The 25,400-nt window shown below is 34.6% G+C and overlaps 2 protein-coding genes across 3 annotated transcripts; both read right to left on the reverse strand.

The window, feature by feature from the left end:
- Positions 1-8,115: 8,115 nt before the first annotated feature.
- On the reverse strand, positions 8,116-9,673 carry LOC142617886 (uncharacterized). Of its 2 annotated transcripts, XR_012841085.1 has the most exons (3): positions 9,019-9,673; positions 8,815-8,856; positions 8,116-8,272 (listed from the first exon to the last, which is right to left on the reverse strand). XR_012841085.1 is itself a non-coding variant. In XM_075790867.1 (2 exons), exon 1 carries the CDS (start codon positions 9,567-9,569, stop codon positions 9,036-9,038), a length of 534 nt encoding a protein of 177 aa, XP_075646982.1. In that variant the 5' UTR covers positions 9,570-9,673; the 3' UTR covers positions 8,486-8,856; positions 9,019-9,035. The 2 variants fall into 2 exon arrangements, 1 of the variants encoding a protein (XP_075646982.1); XM_075790867.1 differs by lacking the exon at positions 8,116-8,272 and having other exon boundaries at positions 8,486-8,856.
- A 12,285-nt stretch (positions 9,674-21,958) lies between these two features.
- On the reverse strand, positions 21,959-22,933 carry LOC142616208 (uncharacterized). Its single transcript, XM_075789092.1, has 2 exons — positions 22,918-22,933; positions 21,959-22,530 (listed from the first exon to the last, which is right to left on the reverse strand). The coding sequence occupies exons 1-2, from the start codon at positions 22,931-22,933 to the stop codon at positions 21,959-21,961; spliced, it is 588 nt and encodes a 195-aa protein (XP_075645207.1).
- Positions 22,934-25,400: the final 2,467 nt, after the last annotated feature.

The following is a 25,400-nucleotide window of genomic DNA, read 5'->3' on the forward strand; positions in this document are numbered from 1 at the left end:
ATAATTGAATGTTATATTTCAAAGGTACCACCGTTGTGTCTTGAACCTGAGAAATTAAATTATCTCACTTCAAATTATAGGATCACAAATCTAGTTTTTTTCCAGTAAGTTTTTCCCACTGTTATGGTTATTTTTAAAGTTCCACCATAAAAGTCCTTAAAAAAGTGGTGTGAACCGAGATAAATTCCTGAATATAAAAGACAGTATAGTCAATTTGAAATGATCAATCTCCTGAACTTAGGAAGAGAAAATAGACATTTTTTGTTAAATTTTCTACATAAATTACATTCCTACCTTCACAGTACATATATAAGAATCTTAATGATATTACTATCCTAACAAATAGAAACTAACTCCTATCAAATACAAATTTGAAACAATTACAACCTAATCTACTACTACTAATTTAGTAATGAAAATCAATCAAATCCAAACTTTATTCGTTGCTACATAATTATCTTCCCTGTGGCCTTGGGACATAATGTTCTCTTTCCCTTCAGGTGAGTCTTGTCCCCATAAGGGCAGCAGCACATAGTCTTCAGGGGTTCATTTGAACCCCGACATTGAAAAATAAAATTATAATATATATATATATATATATATATATATATTATTAGTTTAATACCTTTTAAAATATATTTCACACCCTAGTTTAAATTTTGCATACCCTGATCACAAATCAATTCGGCCTAAAAATAAACAGCAACACCGATCAGCCCATCCCAAAACCAAACAACAAAATAGATCACAGATCTCTCTCTGTGTGATCTAATCTCAGATCTCATTTTCATGAATCTAATCTCATCTTTCTTCTCTATCTGACTATCTTAGTATTTCCAACTCTAAGAGTAAAAGCATGGTGTATTGTTATCATCTTATTATAACTTTTTGTTATAAAGTTATTGATTCAAGAAAAAAAAAAAAAACTAAAGTTGGTGATTAATCAAACATTTGAGTGATTAGGTAGATACTTAGTGTATTATTTATGTATGGATGAGTGGTTATGTGGGTCAATAATTAATACAATGTTCGTGAGTTGAGTTTTGTCATTTATTTTGAATTTTGTTTTTATAAAAATAATGACAAATAGACAATGATAGCTGCATAAAAATAAAAATGTTAAACAAATTTAACAGAATAAAATGGTGGCACCTACAAACATTAACAATAGATAATGACAATTAACAATGAATTATCATGTAATGATTTTGAAATATGAAAGCTTGTAAAAAGAAATTGTAAAACTTCATGTATTTATATTTTTGTCTATAAATCAATATGTTCAATTTTTTAATTAATTTAATTTTCATAATGACCCCCTAAAAAAAATCCTAGAACTACCACTATGTCCCCAAGATTCTGAGACATGGAAATTGATGCTTGCTCACATCAATAAGAGACTAATCAACCTTAAATTCTAATGTGTCGAAGGATAAAAATATGAACCATGAATACTTGCACCAATTCTTTAACCACATTTGCGAACGAAAAAGCCTTGATATTACATCATTGAACTCATTGGAAATGACAAAATCAATGTGTGAAAATGTGAAATAGAGTACACTTATTCAAAATTACAAGATCTCTTTGATCTATAAATGCATTTTTTATAGCAAGGCACCCTCCAACATCTTACTCTCTAGAATTGCTAGTGATTTTTGGAGGACATTATGATTCTTCAAAATTTCTTAAGATCCCTGCACTTTTGATTGTTCTTTGATTCCTAAAATTTCATTGGATTGTTTATTTAAGATCTTGAACATTATTTGATGCCACAAATCATGCATCCTATCCTGCATCCTTACTATTCTTTTGGACATGTCCTTGGTAATATCTAACATTTGATTGACAGTCTCCAACATACTCTCTATTTTTTTTTTTTTTTTAAATACAAAAACATATTGGTTTGAGTAGAAAAATGGGTATGTTACCAAATTGATGCTGCAAAAGCTTGAAGAAAGTGCACACGATGCTCCCTTTGATGGATAAAAACTAAACTGTTAGTTTCTGGGGAGTAAACCTTGAAACCACGAGGGGTTCCATGAATCCACAAGGTGATAAAACTAGAATCTAACAGAGGAAAAATTTGACAAAACGTTTATATTTTTATTGATAATAATCTTTGGAAAAAAATGTTTATAGATTTAGGGGCCTATTTAAGAGCTCTATAAAACTTGACAGACAATAAAATATATTCTAACATAACTCATAATTAATACATAACCATAACAGGAACTAAATTTGACATAAAAAGCATTAAAAGCACATAAAAAAGGAAATAAATGCCCTAAACCTAAAATAATAAAAATTACATAAATCTACCAAATATAACAAATTAAAAAAATCATCAAACCCCTCCACTTGAAATAAACTCGTCCTCAAGTTGATAGTTGAGATTTGAAATCTTCCATGCCAAGAGAACAAATACTTTGAATACTTCATCTTCTTTGTATTCTTATCAAACTTGAAATTCATCAATTGGGCAACTTGAACTTCTTGTCCCTTGATCTTCATGCAATTGAAAATATTCACCAAATAAGAGTCAATGATCAAATCAAATCTTCTCACCCCAATAAAATCAATAAACTTTGTTTTAGTGTCTCCCACTTAAGAAATAGGAGTTTGAATGTTGCAATCATCTAACTTGATTTCATCAAGATTGTTGACAACTTCCTCTATAATTTCTTCTTTAATGGTCTCTACTATCTTAACTTCAAGATCTTTATGTATACTATGATCTTCATTAATCTCCTCCACATTAATCTTTATTTCATGATCTTCTTCTATAATTACACCTTCATTAATTTCCTCATAAATCTCTATATTTTTTTCTTTGACTTCTACATAATCTTCAAGAAAAATATTTACTTTAACATGCAATTCTTCCTTTAATGGTGGAATATATGGCACTTCAAAATAATTTTAAGTATGAACTTCTTGGCCAATAATAATATTGTATTGTATACAACAAGATTTCTTTACAATCCAAAGGATACAATTTGATAGCAAGCCTCTTTTTCATCCATGGCCATAAACGAATTTTGTCTTTACCTTGTTAGATTCTATCATATTGTACTCGTTCCCACTAACATACGTAAGGCATACTCACTAAGTTTATACAAAGCAAGTCCAACTTTTCTCTCATAATAAATATTCTCAAAGTCAAATAAATCCTCTAGATCAAGTAACCAATCAAGAAAATCTTCTTTATAAAAATAACCACTAAAACTTGCAATTCTTCTATAAGGCCTATATGAAATTTGCTTACCAATATGTTGCCCGTGAGTTATGTCTACGCGACAATTATCCCTGTTTCCATGCTCCAACAATGGCATCCTAGCAAAGATATTTGTGAGTGCTAACTATATGTCATGTAATACTTGTTAAGCTTTCTATCACTAAAATTGCTACCATCTCATACGTTAGCCACCAGACCAGGATAAGTCAAGGCTCTGATACCAACTAAGGTTGTGGAAACCTGAAGATATCACACATGATGCTCCACAAGGTGATAAACTAGAGTCCACCAAAGAAACATAACAGGAACCAAATTTGACCTAAAAAGTATTAAAAACACATAAAAATGAGGAAATGAATGCCCTAAACCTAAAATAAATAATAATAAAAAACATAAAAATACCAAATATAAAAATTACAAAAATTGAATTGTAGATTATGTTCTACATCACAAATTGGTGTAATGGCGGCTCCAGGAGATTTTTTATTGGGGGGGGGGGGGTCAATAAGAAGATGAATCTTGCAGTCTACATGGTTTTCATTTTACAAATTTGTCCATAGTAAGTACGAGCGAAAGAATCTTAGGTGAGAAATGCTACATCTATAATATTGTCACAACACTTAAAAAAAATCTTAGGTGATAAGTTATTATTGGTTCTAATTTAAATCCACCACTGAAATTATTTTTTCACCCTTCAATAACAGTCAATAGCAATCTATTACTTAGAATTTATTGTGAAAATGTTGTGGACATAACATTTCTCATAAAAGATAAATTCTAAGTTCATTTGGCATACATTTCTTATGATTATGAATTTACTAATTATTGTTGCTAAGATTAAATCTTGGAAACCATCTATTGTTTTGAAATAAACATATTAATTATTATCGTTAAGTGAATTGCAAGCGAGATCTAAACACAATAAAATTTTATCTATTGTTTATTTCAAAAATTGTTAAGATCTGGATGAGCTTTTTATGGGGTGTAAGGTGAACAATTTTCTAATTTTGTTCATGGGGGGTTTTCTTGTGTGTGTTTAAAAAGACCAAGATATTATTAAAATGATTATATTCAAGCTTATTTCAATTGGGCTTGAACAATATTTAGGCCTAGGGTGTTCAAAATTTTATTTTAGGAGGGTCAAATAAAAAAATAATTTTTTTATTGGCTAGTGTAGGGAGTTCATTTGAACCCTCTAGACTATACCTAAAGCCACCCCTGATTAGGTGGTCTAGGGGTTGTAGATCTGGTTGTTGGTTGAAATTTTTTTTTTGGTTAGGTGTTGCGGTTGCTGCTTGGAAGTATGGTGGCTGTTGTTTGACTTGGGTTGTAAATGGGAGGATAGTGTGATAGTGTGTTTGGCTGTAATGAGAACACAAAAGATTTATTTTCTTTATACAGAAATTGGTTGGATTGGATACCAAATGATGTGAATCGGAATAAATTATTGATTGTATAAGATAGTGTAATCAATTCAAGATGACCAATCTCCTGAAAAGTTGTGGTCTTCAACTTTTATAATATATAATAGATTTAAGGGCTTAAAACAATTATTTATTGTTGGCACATGGCGAAAAAATTGACATGTGGATATAATTGTTTACCAAGTAATATTATTTTTCTATATCATACCTAATAAATAGAGGAAGTTACAAAAAATGATATGTGTCATTGTTTCATGCATTGTCATTGTGCCACTTCATTGTTGTGTGCATCCACCAACTGTAGAATTCAACTTTAATAATATACTAGTTTGTAATCCATGCACATGAATGTGATACATTTACAAACAAACATAACTAAAATTTTACCAAGTTTATATATAATATTTTTATTTTTGAAAATATAAAATATCTACTTGTAAAATAAATATAATTTTATTTGAAACAATCGAAAAAAAAAATCATTTAAATTTTTATCCATGAAATACTCAATTTCAGCTTGTCCAACCACTATTAATATATATATATATATATATATATATATATATATATTAAAAACCAAAGCTTAGAGAAAATTTAATTAGATTTTAATTAGGTTCTAAATTTTGCGCCACATGTCTCATCTAATTTTCAAATTTCGTGGCAATTGCCTTATTGAGTGTAAAAATTAAATAGTCCAAATACAATTAGATTCTAAATTATATCTCAATTAGAGTCCAATTTTGCGCTTTGTTTTCGTCAAATTTTTAAATTTCTATGGCAAGTCAATATATTGGTGCAAAAATTGAAGTCCCCAAATCCAATTCAATTCTAAATTATATATATATATATATATATATATATAATGAGAAACTATTACATATTTTAGAAATGTATAATTTGAACATCTTCTCAAAAAATGTATAATTTAAACTGTATAATTGTAATTTTTTTTAATTGTATCTGTGATTATGGACGGAGTTATACACTAATAATAATAATAATAATAATAATTTAAGAAAACCACTATTTGTCAAACCAATTTTTTTTTTCTTTTTATTTTTATGTTTGACTCATCGGCTTTTGCACTAATAACTCACTTGGTATAAAAATTAAATAATTATATGGGACATGTGGCACAAAATTAGGTCACAATTAAAATTTAATTTAGAATATAATTTAATGTTCTCACAGCTTTCACATTAAATGTGTATATATATCTATATATATAAGATAATATAATAGATATATGAATTAAATTTCCACGCTTGGTAGAAATCAGTAAACAGAAAGAAAAAGGATTTTAATAATCATATATTTTATTTAGTATGTCAATGGAAAATTCTTGGATATGTTTCAAAAATAATTAATAATGCAAGGTGGAGATTTCTTTTGTAGATATGTATAACATAGAAGGTGATAAATCATATACCTTTTTCTATTACACAAATAATTAAAACCATTAATTTGATTTAATGATAGTCACCACTGGGCCACATAGGAGTGCCTATATAATCCTACCTCTATAATTTAATAGAGAGCTCTCACCTATACTCCAAACCATTAGTTTTTAATTTCACAATAGTGTTCAATCCAAAAGAGAATGGAGAAGAAGAAAACGAGTTGTTCAGTATTAGCCTTTGGGTTGATGATTATTTTGGTCCTAAATGCAAGTGCAAGTCCTTCAGATGGCATAACATGCGGGGAGGCGTTAACACAATTGATAACCTGCAACCCATACTTCCTGGGTTTTGATCCATCGCCCAGCCCTATATGCTGTAAAGGCACTACAAGAAATTTGGTCTTTAGCGACGGCATATAGTCGTCGCTAATGCTTTAAATATCGTCGCTAATTATATTGGCGACAAAAAATGTCGTCGCTAATTTTCGTTAAACAAAAGTGGTAACAAAAAAGTTTTTTTGTGACGATATTAATCTCATCGCAAATACAATACTATTAATGACGACAAAGTCGTCGCTAATAGTGACAATTGTCGTCATAAATAACTCGAGATCTCAAGACGAAATGTCGTCGCTACTAGTTTAATTAGTAGTGATGAATTTTTTTGTCGTCGCTATTAGATTATTATTAACAACAACATTTTTGTTGTTGCTAATATGTCATTACTAGCGAGGACACTTGCTGTCGTCACAGATAATGATATATAAGTGACCACAAACATATCATCACTAAAAATTGCATATTAGCGATGATATTGTTTGTCGTCACTAATGATATGAAAAAATATTAGCGATGACACTGTCGTCGCTAATAATATTTTACATTTTTTTTTCTTTAAAATTTACATTCTGAATTTTACATGGGTACTTGTTGGGAAATAACAAAGCACAATCCTATGCACATAAAAAAAATTCAATCACAAATACTCATATAAGCAGAATAACTGCTCAATCAATAACTACTAATAAAGGAAAATAATACCCAAGTTCAATATCATATATGTAATAAAAGCTCCAATCTATTCACTCAAATACTAATCAAATGATAACGAATTCCTCATGAAGATATGCAACCAAGCTGAAGCTTATTGCAATGAACAAATCACAAAACAAGAGCCAACAAGGAACAAGACAAAATTCCATATCCAATTTTCTCAGTATTCCAAACTAATCTCCTTTTAAAAAGTACTCCATAACTCAAATTAAATTAAGACCCCTTTTACAATTCACCAACAGTTACACCCAAAACACACAAAAACTCCAAAATCATTCAAAACACATTAAACTCTAAGACATAGAGTCCCACAATTGAACCATGTAAAAGTTGCTGATTTTCAAAGATACCCACAACTTGTTTACCAAAATTAAGGAATAGTCAGAAGGTATAATAAAGAGAGATTACCAAAAGTACCTCAATTTAACACAACCAGGAAAGATGTGAACTTTGACACTCCCCAAAGTTTCAATGTCAGACTTTGAGTTTAATTTCTTCTTCAATAAAAAATAAAAATAAAAACTTTGTTTCTTTCGCAGTGTTTGGTAAACGCCTTGGACTTACAAGTTGAACAAAAGAGTGAGATCGTGCTCTTTTCTGCTCACGTTTGTGCCTTCAAGATGAACCACCACTGGTACTTTCAACATAACCTTCAAAACAAGACCCAACAGAGATTAAATCTTCAGCAAATGGCTTGGAGGCAAATAAAAAATGAGAAATAGAAATTTGGATGCGATGTTTAATTTGTAAATGTAAGAAAATTAGGGGCAACATAGAACTAAATGGTAAGCATCCTAATAAACAAGAATATGTCAGGCTTCTTCATAGTTTTACAAGGAAATGGCATCCGATGACACCTTAAAATTTTAGATTTATACGGAATAATTTACAATAACATAGAATTATAGAAGTAAACACAAAAGGAGGGAAAAGAAAGGGAGACTACTCACAGCCTTTGAAGACCAGGAGACCCAAAACCGAAATGTTGGAGGGCTTTGACACTTCACCAGCCAAATTGTTCAACTCCACAACAGCAGCAAAAGCTAGTTGTTTTGCTTAGAAAACCTCTTCAGCCAATTTTTGATTCTACACACATAACCCACTATTCTCCTCTGAAAGCTAAACATGTTCCAACTTAAGTTTCTCATTCTTAATCTCCTATCCAAACAAACAAACACAACAATGAGTTCAAAAGTGCAGGCACTTGTCAAAATGTACAATGACAAATAAACAATGTGCTTTAATGCCAAAAAACTGTGTAGTATATTTTGCAGATGAATTAGGAAGTTTCACAGCATGAGTGGGTCAAGCAGCTGGATCTTCTACAAGGATCACATGTTAGCCATTTGTGAATGCTAAATGGATTGCCATGATGTAGAAGACAAGGTGTTATTTGCACGTTATAAATAGGAGTTTTAAATTGGGGCAAAAAAGAGGAACTCATGATAAGAACAATCAAGTCACTACCATAATAATCCGACTTTAATAAACCACAATTCCACACATCACAAATTTTCAATGACAAATACTCGTATAAGCATAACAACTACTCAATCAATAGCTACTAATAAGGAAAAACAATACTCAAGTTCTATATCATATACATAATTTAAATTCAAATCTACCCTCTCAAATAATAATAAAATAATGACAAATTCTTCAAGAAGATATTCAACCAAGTTTGCAATGAAAAGTATCACCTCTCAACATCATCAATAGCCCAACGCATGTGACATTTTAACCTGAAATAAAAAGAATAAACCAATGTAAAGGTGAACTAAAGTAAATGACAAAAATGTGAACAAAATAGTTTTAACATCCAAGTAAAACTTTAACATTTTTATTTTTCAAAAAAACCATAGCTAAGAAGATATGAAAGCTTTATGTACTTAACAAAACTTAACCTGCTTCAAAACTCAACTTAATCTTCATCCCCAAGATCTCCACTAGATTCATCATCGCTAGATAAATCTTTTTCCTGATCTGAGCTTGAAACATCGTCATCACTATATGTTTCTTCTTCATTGTTAGAATCTGTATCCCATTCCTCATTAGACAAGTCATCATTGATGAACATACTTTCATCAAGTTGCACATATACATCATCAACAGGAATTAAGTCCCCCAAATCTATTGCTGGCACATCATCTCTATGTAACAAAGTTGAGTCTTCATCATTTTCTTGTTGAACTGTTGCATTAACCCCAATACATTCACTTTCTTGGTATACCACATCACCATTATCTTCTTCATTTTCTTCATGCACATTCTCTGTGCCTATGGGAATATCATACATGTTTCTATGCATCATATCTTGTACCACGCGCCAACTACTGCCCAATTTAGTATTATTCAAGTAAAAAACTTGTGGAGCTTGGCATGCTAGGATAAATGGGTTAGAATGATACCATGTACGAGATGTATTCACACTTGTAAAATGCTCATCCCTTTGCATTCTTGTTCTATCCCTAGTATCTCACCAATCACACTCAAATAAATATACATGATTATTGCCCAAGTAGGTTAACTCCAAAACATTCCTCAACTCACCATAGTAGTCAGTTTTTGTTCCACCATCTTCACCCGAAACAAGACTCCGCTATTTTGAGTACGACGAGTATGTTCACGGTCTTTTGTGTGGAACCTAACACCATTCACAATGCAACCTTGGTAAATGGCAACTAGAGCATCAGATCTGCATGCAAGACTATATAATTCTTTTGACACATTTGTCTCATTACTCCCACATACACGATTGTGGAACCAATTTTCGAATTCAACTTCATGCTTATGATCAATGTCAATGATGCCTTCTCCCTGGATCTCCAAATAATGCTCACTACATTATAAATACATAAAAACACTTCATTTTATTTTCAAGTAACATGAAAATTTTCTTTAAAAAAAATCACTGGATCTTCAGATAACGCTTACTACATAATAAAAACATATAAGCACTTCATTTTATTACTAAGTAACATGTAAATTGAAAAAAAAAAAAAATCAATGAAACACTTACGTTTTGTACGAATCAATTTCTGAGAAATTGCTAAGCACATACCATCGAGCCTGTGTGAGACGCGTATCATCAAGTCTTACATATTTTGGTGCTCCTAAAGGACGTATTGGTTGTGAGAAAACAGACAAGCCTACATCCCTTTCCCCCTGGCACCTGTCGCTGTTCCGCTCCTCACAACTCCATACTGTCTCAATCTCACGAAGATACATGGAGCAGAATGTCAAACATTCAATAGATAAATATCCCTCAGCAATTGATCCTTCTGGACGTGCTCTATTTCGTACAAATCGCTTTAATTTACCAAGAAACCTTTCAATTGGATACATCCAACGAAATTGAACAGGGCCTGTAAGCTCTACCTCTCGAGGTAAATGAAGAGCTAGATGTACCATTATATTGAAAAAAGCAGGTGAAAATATCATTTCCATTCTAGTAAATTATGGTCACAATCAAACGGCTGGATTTAGAGAAATGAGCGGTCAAAGTTGAGTTAAAGTTGGTCAAACCCGGTCAAACCCGGTCAAACTTAATAGATGGTCTTGAGACCACTAGATTTTGTGAAATTCATATTCGAATCTTGATCATTGAGATTAAAGAGTATTGTGACATATTGGTGTTGGTGAAATTTGAGAACAATTGGATGATCAAATTGAGAGAACATAGCCATAAAAAGGGACATAACATATGACCATCACACGTCATCCTTAGATTTGAAATCTAACCGTTGGATTTGAAGAGTGTAATGAAAGGACAATACTAGTAAATTATGGTCATAATTAAATGGCTAAACTTTAGAGAAAGGCGCAGTCAAAGTATAGTTAAAGTTGGTCAAATTTGGTAAAACTTAATAAATGGTCCCGAGACCACTAGATTTTGTGAAATTCATATTTGAATCTTGATCATTGGGATTGAAGAGTATGGTCACATATTGGTGTTGGTGAAATTTGAGAACAATTGAATGGTCAGATTAAGAGAACATAGCCATAAAGGTACATAACATATGACCATTATGCAATATCCTTAGATTTGAAATCTAACCATTGGATTCGAAGAGTGTAATGAAAGGATAATTCTAGTAAATTATGGTCACAATCAAACGGCTGGATTTAGAGAAAGACACAGTCAAAGTTGAGTTAAAGTTGGTCAAACCGATCGAACTTAATAGATGGTCCCGAGACCACTAGACTTTGTGAAATTCATATTCGAATCTTGATCATTGGGATTAAAGAGTATAGTGACATATTGGTGTTGGTGAAATTTAAGAACAATTGGATGATTAGATTGAGAGGACATAACCATAAAGATACATAACATATGACCATCATGCGCCGTCCTTAGATTTGAAATCTAACTGTTGAATTTGAAGAGTGTAATGAAAGGATAATACTAGTAAATTATTGTCACAATCAAATGGCTGGATTTAGAGAAAGGCGTGGTCAAAGTTTAGTAAAAGTTGGTCAAACCCGGTCAAGCTTAATAAATGGTCCCGAGACCACTAGACTTTATGAAATTCATATTTGAATCTTGATCATTGGGATTGAAGAGTATGGTGACATATTGGTGTTGGTGAAATTTGAAAACAATTGGATGATTAGATTGAGAGAATATAGTCATAAAGGTATATAACGTATGTCCATCGCGCGTCATCCTTATATTTGAAATTCAATCGTTGGATTTGAAGAGTGTAATGAAACAATAATTCTAGCAAATTATGGTCACAATCAAACGGCTGGATTTAGAGAAAGACAAGTCAAAGTTTAGTTAAAGTTGGTCAAACCCGGTCAAACTTAATAGATGGTCTCAAGACCACTAGACTTTGTGAAATTAGGTTCAGTGGGAAGGTTTTCATTGGATTATTGGGTATTGGAGTAGTTGTTAGAAAATGTTAATGAAGAAATAATTTTGAAAGATGATGAACATCATGTTAATATTAACTTAGATAAAGTTGATTAGGCAAAATGATGAAAAAATTTATAATTTTTGCTCATATATCATGTATTACAACTTTTGATTTTAATTAATTTGAATAAGTATGTTATAAATATATTTTAATTTGATTTATTTACTTACTTTTGGTAAATATTATTACATAATTGATCATTGAATTGGTTATTGGTTGAATATATTATGAATTTATAATGAATATACCTTTCATATATTTATAATGAACTTATTAGTTTAGTAAATATTGACTAATACCTTTCTTATGACACATGATACAGAAAAATCAAAAATTGATTCACGATACGATTCACATTTTGATAACTATGAGAATTAGTTAGTATTTTGAGTGGAATCGGAACTTTCTCAATTTTTATTATTTTATCAATTTCAAGTTTCCAATGGGTAACATTATGATTTGAGAGTATTTTGAAGCAGCAAGCCCTTCGTTGTCTCATTTTTTCTTCTTCTTTTTTTTAAACGGATTTGAAAGTTTTAAGTTACTTTAGAGGTTTTAAGTGTATTTTGGTCATTATATAAGTTTGGGGGTATTTTGGTCATTTGACGAGGTTAATGGTATTTTTATCATTTCAAATATATTGAAGGAATTTATGTCATTTTAAATATTTTAAGAGGCATTTGGAGGATTTGATATAAAAAAAATCATATTATATCAAAATTGTTTTAGACACATATTAGTGACGACAATATTTGTCTTCATTAAAAGATCCCTTATAGCGACAACCTAATTCGTTGCTAATATATAATCTGCTTCCCTCCAATAATTCCCACCACTTTTGAGAGTGAAAATTTTACCCTCCATAATATTTAGGTAGATATATTTGCGATGACATGTTGTGTCCTCGCAAATAGCCTTCTAATAGCGACCACTAATGTGTCATCGCTGATAAATAAAGCATATATATAATTTACTTATTATATATTTTTGGCCACATATCTGTGATGAAACATAAAGTAGTCGCTAAAGATGATTATTAGCGACGATAGATATCGTCATTAAAATAAACCTTATTTTAGCGATGTAAATGTCGTTGCAACAAAATCTATTATCGTTGCTAAAAGTTTCCCTTCATTTTCTAAAAGTAAATAAAATTCCCTCCATGGCGTTAGCGACGACTTATTAGCGACTACCTTAGTGTTGTCCCTACAATACACTTATTTGCGATGAATATTTATTATCGTCGCTAATGTATGCCTAATAGTGATGACTTTTTGGTCGTCACTAAAACATTGGTCGCAAAAGAATAAAATTCTTGTAGTGACAAAATGTATCGCAACAAGCAAACACCACTACAATACGCAGGTCTTTGTGTGAATGTTTCGAAACTGCTGCAAAAACATTTCAAATTATTCCCGAAAGACTAAAACAGCTTCCCCAACTTTGCAAAGTCAAAGTTCCTGTTCCTCTTGACCCCACTGTGAATTGTAACATGTAATCTCTCTCTCTCTCTCTCTGTCTTTGAGTGTAAAAAGGATCATAAACTCATAATACATATGAATTTTTTTTTTTTTTTTATCGAATCTTCTCATTTTCTTATTAATACGTTTGTGTTTCATGATGTGCAGTGTCCCATGATGCTCTATGGAGTAGACATGTTAGTGAAATAAACATGGAGAAGCAAGCATGCAATATATATAACCAGTTTTTATGGTGTGAAACTTATCTAAGCCTCACACATTTTAACGATTTTTTATATTTGTAACACCTATTGTAGGTGAAATGAATAAAAGTATTCATACTTTATTTATCCAATAAAAATAAACGAATGAATGAATAATTTATCGCTTAATGAATCACGCAAAATATTATTTCTCTCTACTTGTTTATATTTAACTTAATATCCACACTAATATTGTTGGGGCCATGGTAGAAATTTGAACAGACCGATATTATCTGTTATAATCTATTTTTATTTACACATTTGAACATGTACAATCACACAAATGAAATAAGCATTCATTGAACAATAGATTCATATGTTTTGTGTGTGTATCAAATGTGGAATAGTCCTTAGTCTAGAGTGAAGCTTCAATGATCAATTTAACCAAGTCATACACAACTAATACTAAGTCAAGTGGTCTATCTTAATTATAGAAATGAGCATATATGACCTTTCACAAGAAAATGATCACAAAACTTTGAAGCTTTTCTTTTTTGCTTCTTATAACTTATAACTTTTGATCATATAATAACATTACATCTCATTTTGAGATCGATGTCTGAAATTTTTTATATTTCAATTTTGTGAGTAAGCCTTTGGCTTTTTGAGGTACAATATATTTCAATACAAATCGCTTTTCCTTTTTCCTAGTCAAATACTAGTATGTGCGACGACTTTTGCAACTCATTATCTCTTTTTGAGATTTGACATTTGTTGAGCTATAGAGTGAAAACATAAAAAACATGGGAAGATATATAGACACAAGTCTATGCATGTATCAAGACCAACAAGGCATAGTGAAATGTTCTTCAACATTTCCATAATGTCTCCAATGAGATATTCCTCATTTTCTCCCTTAGGTTGTGCTCCCTTAGGTCTTTTCTTTGTACTTTCTTGACCACGCAAAGAGTTAGCGTTCTTGAGTACATGAAGCTTGAAACAGTTTGGCCTTAGGTGTCCTTCAACACCACAATGATGACACATATCCTTCACTTGAGGCCCTCTTTGGTTTTTGGATAATGACTTCCCTTTATCTTTTGGTTTTGTACCAATGGTTTTCTTTACAGCAGCAGGGGTCTCAGTCTTAGGCTTCACTTCTTTGAGTTTCTCAACATTCTTGGCTGATAAGAACCTCATTTCCTTCTTGGGTTCGCTATTAGAGCTTCCTTCTCCGGTGTAGCCCAAATCAGTCTTATCATGCAAAGATTTTTGAGAGGACAGCACGTTGTCAAGTTTCTTGGTGGAGATACGGTCAACCTTGATATTAGCTTGGATTATTTCAAGTTCAAGAAACTTGATTTTAGAATAAGCTTCAACCAGCTCTCCCTTAAGTCCTTCTACTTCACATTTTGCTTCCTTAAGCTGCACAAGGGTACACCTATGCTCTTCTTCAATCTTCTTCATTTTTCTCACAGCATGATTCGCAACCTTGGCGTATTTGCCACAATCTTCTAGCAAAGAATCACATGCTTCTTGAAGGTTGTTCTCACCTTCATTTTGGCATACATCTTCATCTTCCAATTCTTCAACTTCCTCACCCTTGGAATGTGCACCAAGTTCATCAACCAAATTGCTCAAATCATCCTTAGAGTCAACGGAGGTAATTGCCATGAAGGCCCTATAATTTCCGTCATTGTCACACTCTCCTCCCGTGTTTGAATTTGAGCTTTCGGAGTCGCTAAGAGTAGTGGCAAACACCTTACCCTTCCTTCTCAAATAGTTAGGACATTCCTTCTTAAGTTGTCCATCACCATTGCACTCATAGCACATAATTCCTTGAGGGCATTGAGAGTCTTTCCCATCTTTCTTCTTAAACTCCTTCCTACCACCTTTGGAGGATGAAAACTTTCCTTTACTGAAAGACTTCCCACTGTTTTTCATTTTCAAAAAATTTTGGAAGTTCTTTGCAAGGAATGTTACCTCCTTCTCCACATCATCTTCTTCGGAGGAGTCATCCACTCTCTCGTTGATGGTTTTAAGAGCAAGTGATTTGCTTATCTTGTGGGAAGACAGTCCAAGCTCATATGTTTGGAGAGATCCAATGAGCTCTTGAATTTTGATCTCATCCAAATCTTTGCTTTCTTCTATAGCTATGACCTTTGCACGGTAGCTCTCTGGTAAGGACCTCAAAATTTTTCTCACCATCTTAGCATCCTCAATCTTTTCTCCGAGATTGAGCTTGGCAATCATGATTTCATTTAGCTTTCTATAGAATGAATCAAATGACTCATCGTCACTCATCTTGAGCCTCTTCAAATCGGGTGGTAAGCATTTGGAACTTTGTGTCCTTGACATTCTTGGTACCTTCATAGGTAGTCTCAACAATCGTCCACACTTCCTTGGTGGTCTTCACATGAGATATCTTGTAAAATTCATCAGTAGACACACCACAAAAGATAGCATTAATTGCTTTACTATTGGCATTAGGTATAAAAGGGAAAACTCTAGCCATGTTTTTAGAGGTTGTTGATGTTGTGTGTGTGAATCTTTTATGAGATCTAGAGGTGTTTGCCTTCACACATACTTAGGGTTATCAAGGATCAAGATTATGTCAAGAACTTGATGATCATTCAGTTGCTGCATTAAAAGCTTAAAGATATACAAGCGGGAGTGCTTGTGCTTGCTGGGAATCCATGAAAGAAGTAGTCCGTGGACCCGGAGCTGTCAAGTGGTCGTGGTAGTAAGTTTCCTATTCGAGGTAGCAATAGGATGTTAGTGGTCTAAGTCATTGTTGTATAAACTTCAATTCTTTCATAGTTGATTCATTTTTACCTTGATGATAGCTAGGTCAAATCTTCCCCAGGTTTTTTACCGGTTTGGTTTTCCTAGGTCATCATATCACTGTGTTCTTTATATTTTCACTGCTTTGCATGATATGATTATTTTGTGTTAACCTAGATCTGCATTATTTTACCTAAGTTAATAACTTGGCTAAATAACTAGGTTAATATGGTTGTTTTAAGGTGTCTAAAAATGGACACAAATGAATGTCATCATATGGACTTTCCAAAACGCATAGTTGCTCCCATCAAAGAATGATGGAGCATTAAGAGATTGTGATCGATCCATCACAAAAGGGGTCTAGGATTGCACTTAAGTAATGAAACCACAGCAAGTGCACCTGCTTTGATACCAATTGAAAGTTCGAATTTGTGTTAAAAACACAAGACCTGTTTAGACCCCAAATTAAAAGATTACGGCTCGGTTGATTTTACTCTAACTTAAACTAAATGTGGAATAAAGTAAATGCAAACGAACAAACAATAAAATTACTCTAAGCCATATTCATCAAATCACAGTAGTAAAATGAAAGCTAAAAGAGTAGGGAAGAGAAATGCAAACACAAGATAACACGCCGATGTGTTATTGAAGAGGAAACCAAAGAACTCAGCGAAAAACCTCTTCGCAGCCTTCCAAGTGATAAATCGATCCACTAGAAAATAAATTGGGATACACGAATAGCAAGAGACCCTCCAAGCTCCTACTCCAACAAGGCTTCTCGGAATCGTGTCTTGTTTAGCTTTCTGGATCCCGCAATGTGCTCGATTGCATCTGCCAAATCTTGGCTTATTCCAATTCTTCCCAACAGCACCAAAACCTCACTTAACACTTAGAATGAGTGTGGTAAGTGTTTGGGCTATCAACCTTTCAAGGATATGGATATGGAGAGGTAGGAGTATGAGGAAAACCACAAAGGATTGTGTAGATGATTGTGCCTATACAATCTCTAACTCTCAAGTGTGTTTGCTAGGGTTTTCTTTCTGAAAAGTACTCCTCACAATATGTGAGTAATGTGGGTATATATGGTGTGTGTGAAGACATGGTGGAGCAGATAAGCCAAAATAGCAAAACAGAATGTTTCACTGGTATCTCGCGGGAAGGCTTTACCCACGAGCTACTCGCGAAAACCAGTTGTCACCAGATTGTTACAACTCTTCTTATTCCAGTCATGTGCTTTTCATGTGGCTTACTTCGCAGGAAGATTACTAGCGAGATACCCGAGAAAACCACTCCTTCTTCAATGCAAGCTTGAATCATCACACTCTTTCTCACACACAACCCATACAATGAAACCCCACATAAAATACAAGGTAAACATGGTTGAACAAAATTACAATCAAATTTGGCACGGAATTAAAACCAACACAAAATAGTTGTAAATAACAACTTTACACATGCAAACACAAGTAAGTATTTAAAAATAAATATAATTAAATGCATATTATCATTTTTACTAGAGTTGAATACTTCTAAGGGTTATTATACATATATATATATATATATATATATATATATATATATATATATATATATGTGTGTGTGTGTGTGTGTGTGTGCGCGCGTGTGTGTGTATTTGTCAACTCTAAAAGACCTTGTAAAGATATTATTTGGTAGTCTCCATAAATAACATATTTTTTCCAGACTTGATAAATTTCAATTCAGCATTTAAAATTCCAAAATATTCATATTTTATTTTCTGGAAAATCTGGTAATCATCAGAAATAAATAAATTTTTACGATGTTGAATGCACCAATTTGATGGTTTGAGAGCCAAAATTCAAAAATTATCCATGTTGAGATAACTTTGGCAAACCTGATCAACGGTCAAATGAACTCAAAACATTCTCCAGCCACTAATTTCCATCTCATACACCTAAATTCAACATCCAAGATCATTTGACAGACCCTGACTAGGATTTGACCTCTACTATACCAATCAAATCGTGACAAATTCAAGCTTCTGAGAAAGATCATGAAATTTCTTTTAAATTAACTATTGTAGGCCCAAATCAGATTTTAGATGAACAAGATATCATAATAATGTTGAAGCTACATCAGAGCAAAAAAAAGAAGATGCAAACAAAACCGGATCATTTTGTAAGAAGAAAGAATAAACGGCGTTGTTTTCATTAATGAAATCAGCCATAAACAAAAGAAAACAACATCAAATTGCTTTGCCATGAGGAATAAAGAAATACAAGAAACGGCTGCGTTTTGCTTAATGAAAACTTGAAACCCACAGCTACAAAATTACGAGCCTAAATTCGTTACTAAGAGACCCAGTTGTCAGTCTCCAATTGGTCCAATGATTAAGTCGTTATTTAGTGGAGTTAGTTTTAGTCCGTTTCTTCTCTTCCCTCTTTTTTGCTTTCTTTATTATTGTATAAATTGGCAAAATAGATATTTATCTTGTACACTCTTTTTTTTTTTTTTTGATTCAGTAAGAAAAAATTCATTTATTAGAGAGCTTTGCATTTTTTTGCACATAAAGACACTGAAAATCTAACCAAAGGACTTAGCCAATTATTAATTATAGAGTGTCATAAATCATGGTTATGTATTAATTATTATTTAATTATAACCAAACCACACCAAATTGGTAAAGTAAGGTGTTGTTACAAAGGTCTGGTGATAAACCTTATTTTGGCAATTAAGCTTGGTCCATGAAAATTGCAAACAAGCAAGGAAGAACGCCTAGGACAAATACCGAAATGGGATTTTCAGGTAAAAACTTGTGTTTGGTACCCATTTCTAAGTTTAAACTTGCATAATTCAAAGTCAAATTCAACAACTTAGGAGTCTTTTTTTAGCTCACAATTTTCCAAAGAAATTTTATTTGAAGCAAATCTATGTCCGAAAGGTCATAAAGTAAGAGTTTCCAAAAGTCTAAAAATAAAATTTTGGGCTAAACCTATTATTGGGGTCCACAACTAGCTTAAGAGGTCAACTTTGCTCCAAAATTTGCTGCAAGTCAGGTGTGGGTTATCCAAAAGCTTCATACTTATATAAACTTGGATTGCATATTTACGTCACTATAAAAAACAGGGCTATAGTGGCGTTTATAAAAAACGCTGCTATAGGTACCCTATAGTAGCCTTGTTTAAAAGCACTGCCATAGGTTTTCTATAGCCGTTTTTTGAAGGGTCTATAGTGGTGTTTTAAAATGCTAAGCCTATAGCAGCATTTGAAAGAGCATATAATAGCATTCCAAAAACGCCACTATAGGTCCTAGTCTGACAATGACTTAGAGCGGAGTTTGGGAAATGCGACCACAAGTCCAGCCCAAAAAATATTTAGGGACCTATAGCTGTGTTTTTTAAAAGCCATAATAGGTCCTGGTTTTACAAGAACTTATAGCAGCATTTGAAAAGTGCCACCATAGGTCCAACCCAAAAAATAATAATCATTGTAATAATTTTATAGACCTATAGCTGCATTTTTTAAACGCTGTAATAGATCCTAGTCTTACAAGGTTCCATAGCGGCGTTTGGAAAGCGCCACCATAGCCCAATCCAAAAAATAATATAAACAAATAAAATTTGAGGGACCTATAGTGGCATTTTTCAAACGCCACCATAGGTTTAGGTCTTACAAAGGCCTATAGTGGCATTTGGAAAGCGCCACTACAAGGGCCTATAACGATGTTTGGAAATAGCCACCATAGCCCAACTTGAAAAAAAAAAAAAAAATTTGAACGACCTATAGTGGTGCTTTTCAAACACCATCACAGGCCCAGATCTTACAAGGGCTAGTAGTAGCGTTTGGAAAGAGCCACCATACCCCTACCCCCGAAAAAAAAAAAAAAAAAAAAAAAAAAAAAAAAAGCTAAGGGACCTATAGTGGCATTTTTCAAATGCCACCGTAGGTCCCGCCAAAAAAAAAAAGAGAAAATAGTTATTAAAACAAAATAACTCTCAATCTCTCCACTATCCCACTCTTTAACTGTCTCACTCTCTCAATCTCTAACTCTGTAATTCTTTCAAACTCCCACTCTCTCACTACCACCGACCTATGCCACCTTCCCACGCTGCCGATCCAAGCCGCAAATCCATGCCTCCAACCCATGCCTAACTTTGATCAGCAAAGCCCAAGCCATCGATGCATTTTCCCTTCCCTAGATCAGTGTCGGGTGGTCGGATTGGTGGTGGTTTGGTGTTTGGTGGCGGGATCGGTGATTTGGATTGCAGAAGGTACTATTTTTTTCTTCATATATTTCAAATTTCATTTTTTACTTTTTTTTAGAATTACTTTATAATTTTGTGTTTGAAATTTTGTAGGTTTCAAAGGGATTTGAAAGTTTGTGTATTTTGAAATTTTATGAATTTTGAAAATCTGGATATTTTGTTCTTAACAGAGTTGTTTGGATGGCTAGATGTGCTAGGTTTGGGTTGCTTTTAGGGTAGCTAGATATACTGGGTTTGGGTTGTGATTGGTGCTTGGGTGGGTGAATATGCTAGTTTTTTTTTTTTTTTTTTTTTTTTTTTTTTTTTTCTTGACAATAGATGCTAGCTATAGCAGCGTTTAAAAATGCAACTATAGAAACTTTTTATAAAAAAAAGCATTTGTCTATAGTAGCGCTTTAAAAATGCCACTATAGGTTATGGACCTATAGTTGCGTTTTTGTAAAATGCCGCAATAGGTCTATAGTGACAGGGCAAAAGCAATGTTTTGTGGCATCGCTAAAGAAAACGCCTCTATAGCCCAAATAAACTATGCAGCGTTTTTAGCACTTATAGTGGCGTTTGTCACTGTAGACTTCTATTTTGAAGTGCTTCTTGGAACAAATTGTTCCTCAAGATCATCTCCTGATTGTATTTTAGAAAACGTCAGATCTTGGACTAGGCTATTTCTAGCACAATTGTAGGGAATTAAATTTTCCTACAAGTGTCAAAACATTAGCTCAAAAAGATTTTTGAGCAGAGAGGGAGGATCAAAAAACTGATATTTGTTCAGATCTAAAAAGAGTGCTTGAGTTATTGCTTTAATATAGATTAGATTTCCATATATGGTAGAAATCGGTAATATAGAAAGAAAAAGATTTTTAATAATCAAATTTATTATTCAGTCTGTCAATGACAAATTCTCAAATACGTTTCAAACATGTTACAAATGGAAGGTGGAAAATTCTTTTGGAGATATGTACAACATAGAAGGTGATAAATCATATACCGTTCTATATTAAACAAATAAATTCATTAATGTCATAAAAAAATCCAATAATTTGCTTTAATGATAGTCTTCATTGGGCCACATAGGAGTGCCTATATTATCCTACCTCTATAGATTAATAGAGACCTCGCACCTATACTCCAACCCATTAGTTTTTAACTTCTCAATACTATTCAATCCAATAGAGAATGGAGAAGAATACAGTGAATTGTTTTTCTTTTTCTTTTTTTGATGGAAAACATGATAATTTTATTAAGGCGAAGAGAAATACATAGCATCTTCAATCACAAGAGACTCAATAATGGATGGATTTTCCTCTGTCCAAGTTACAAAATTGTTAATTCCTTTGGCATATTTTGCCAGAGTATGAGCTGGTTTGTTGCCGCTTCGTAGTACATGGAGAAGACGAGTGAATCTGAAGGAGTGCAACTTGTGCTGGATGCCGTCTATGAGGTTCACAATAGCTATTGGGGGAATGATGGTTCCACAGAGTGCATCGAAAACTATCCGTGAGTCAGTCTCGAAGATAATGTCCATGATCCCCATATCCCATGCAAAAGAGACAGCTTCATCCATTGCTTTTCCTTCTGCTTCCAACGGGCCCAACGGTAATGGGAGGTGTTTGCTCATGGCAGCAGCCACCAATCCTTCATGGTCCCGAATTAGAGCTCCCACCCCCACAGAGTTGAGTTGGTTGAAGACAGCAGCGTCCACATTGATCTTGTACCACGGTGAGGATGGTGGGATCCAGCGAGAGTCCATGGCATCAGATGATGCCGAAAATATCACCAGTGAGTCGCAAGCTCCTCGAACAAAAGCAACACCTGCAAAAAGAAAATAAAGGACCTAGAAGAGAGCACCAGTGTGGTGTCGGCCGAATACCCTCCGAAGGTCAAGTTAGAATCTTGTTTCTTTGGCCCTAGAGTGCCAGAGTTAAGAATATTATGCGTACCTTCATATTTAGGGTTTCTGAGGTATTTATATTGAGCGGAATTACCTTTCATTTAGGATACAACTTCCTTCTCAAGCTTATTTCCATATAGGAGTCTTCTCAAACGTGTGTCGCAAGAAGTCCAAGTGTGCACGTTTGCGTGGGGATAAAGCAAAAGCTCATCTGGTGCATATCAAATTACATGCCACCTGGATCCTACAATCAATCCACCTATGACGGATAATCAGCAAAAGTTGACCGTCATAGTCGCGTCACTTACGGTGTCCATCCGTCATCATTATCTCCGTCCATTTACTATTTTTATCCCCTTCAGTTGCCCCCTTCAGTCCTTGGATCCGTCCTTATAATCTGACGGATACATGGAATGACTAAAGACAATGTATTAAATGGGAACGGGCTTGGTATATCACGACGGATGACACGTGGCCTGTATTTCTGACGAAGAGCACGTGGCCCTCGTGGATTGGCTATTTCCCCAAAACGAGGCGTCGCTTCGTATTCCGTGCCCTTTGTTCTATAAAAGGCTAGATATTTCTCCCTTCATTTCTTCTTCTTGTCAAAACATTTGTGAGCAGAGCGCAACCGTCACAGCTATAGTGCCTTCCTGTCGTTCAGCAGATCCGGTATGTATTCCAAATCCTTTCTCCGTCTTTCTTTGAATTTCATTGTTTTAAGTATATGCACTTTCCTTAGAACCGTCGGTGTCTTAGGTTATACCGTCATAAATGTAGGTAATGTCTAGTGCATCAAGTAACCGGTCGTTTGTCCGCGAGGGGGCGGGCTACGATGAAAAGTTTCCGTCAGGTCCAAGAGATCCTGACACTTCAAGTGAAGAGAGGAATCCGTCAAGTACCTCTTCTTCCCTTGACGGTGGTCTAGAGACGGAGAGTTCAGAGTCGTCCAGCAGTAGCTTGGACGGTGTGGATCCCCCCATCCAGTCGGTAATTGGCCCAGATGGCCTTAGGGAGTTCGTCATGCTGCCTCTCTGGACGGTAAATGATTTTAGGTCGTCCATGACTGAATCTCAACTCAACACACTTAGGACCAAGTACCAAATACCAGATAACATCCGTCTACGTCTTCCCAAAAAATCCGAGAAATGCTACTACAAAGGAGTAGACGGTGTTGGGATCTACGAGCAAGCTTTAAAGGCGGGGCTCAGATTTCCATTAAGTTCTCTTCACCATCGACTTCTTCAATACCTTGGTCTATCCGTCACCCAAATCTCCCCCAATGCCTGGAGAGTGTTCATTGGGGTTGAGGTTTTGTATGGGGCAATGTCTAACGGTTCCCGAAGGTTGACGGTGGAAGAATTTTTCCATTGTTACCATCCAACAGAGATTGTCAAGTCCAAGGGGATGTATAGCTTTACAGCTAGAAGTCTTTTATTGAGGCTCGTCAGTGACACTCCAGACTCGAACAGAGACTGGAAGAGTCGTTACTTCTTTTTGGAAGGGGACGAATGGATGTGTCGTCCAGGAGATGTAACTAACATGCCCGTCGACACAACATGGGGCATAATGCCTCCGTCGGGTATGTGTATTCCTTTTGCTTCCGTCCAGTCTTTGAAGTTAATAATAATTTTTTTTTTTAAAGGTCTAACCGTCCTTTATTGCAGCTCGGGACCGTCCTCAGGTTGATTTGGAGCAGTGGAATTTTCTGGAGAAAATTTTTAACAAAACAAAACTGCAAGAGAGGACTTGGGCTCAACTCGTCACACTCGATACGCTTCACTGGCATTATGACGGACCCGAACCTTCATCCGCTGCCCGTCAATACGATAACAGAATTCGAAAACGTAAGTTCATCAAAACTATACCCGTCTTTCATTTTTCTCTTATTTTACTTTTACCTTTCCTTTCTCATCCGTCTTTGATTTGCAGAGATGGACGCCGCCAGGAGGAGGGCATTCATTAAGCAACAGGCGGCGAAGAAAAAGCAAGAGGGGGGTCAAACAAAGGGGACGGTCCCACCTGTACCGTCAAAACAGACTCAAGTTGAGAAAACGGACCGTCCTCCCAAGAAGCAAAAGACTTCCACTGAACCCGTCGTGGCCTTGAAGGCAGAGAAGATGGGCGCCAAGCATGGAAAGGGCAAAGGCTTGATGAAAGGCCCAGCAGCCTCCGGGGAGAAACCACCCGTTCTCTTCCGGGAGGATTCAAGCTATGCCCTCGAGAAGATGTCGTCTATGCTGACAGCTGACGACTACGCAGACCTCGGCAACCATTCAACGGAGGCGATGGGTGAGACGGGTCTTTTCACCCTTGCACAGGTAATTTTGAATCCGTCTAATATTGTTGCCAAGTTCCTTCACATCCGTCATAACGTTGTATTTCGCTTCCAGGCCATGGTGATGATGAAAGGGCTCCATGGCCGTTGTCTCAATCATGAGACATCCATGGACCGTCTGAGAAAGAAAAGCCAGACGATGGAGGATGAGCTGCACGAGCTGAAGACCTACAAGATCAACATGGACAGAAAGCTCAAATGCTCGGAGCAGGTCAGAGAGGAGGTGGAAAAGGAGAACGGGCATCTTCGTGAGATCCTGAATGACAAGGAGAAGCAGCTGATGGAGACAACGTCCAAGCTTCACAGCGCAAAGGAGATAGCCATTCAAGAATATCGTGATTCTGAACTCCTTTTGACGGAGCTGGGGGGCTCTTTTGCTGACGGGTTCGATGACGCCATCCGTCAGGTGAAGTCATCGTACCCTGACCTGGACGTATCCCATATATCCATTGA

The sequence above is a fragment of the Castanea sativa genome, chromosome 11 (genome assembly GCF_040712315.1).
Source record: "Castanea sativa cultivar Marrone di Chiusa Pesio chromosome 11, ASM4071231v1".
Taxonomy (NCBI): Eukaryota; Viridiplantae; Streptophyta; class Magnoliopsida; order Fagales; family Fagaceae; genus Castanea; species Castanea sativa.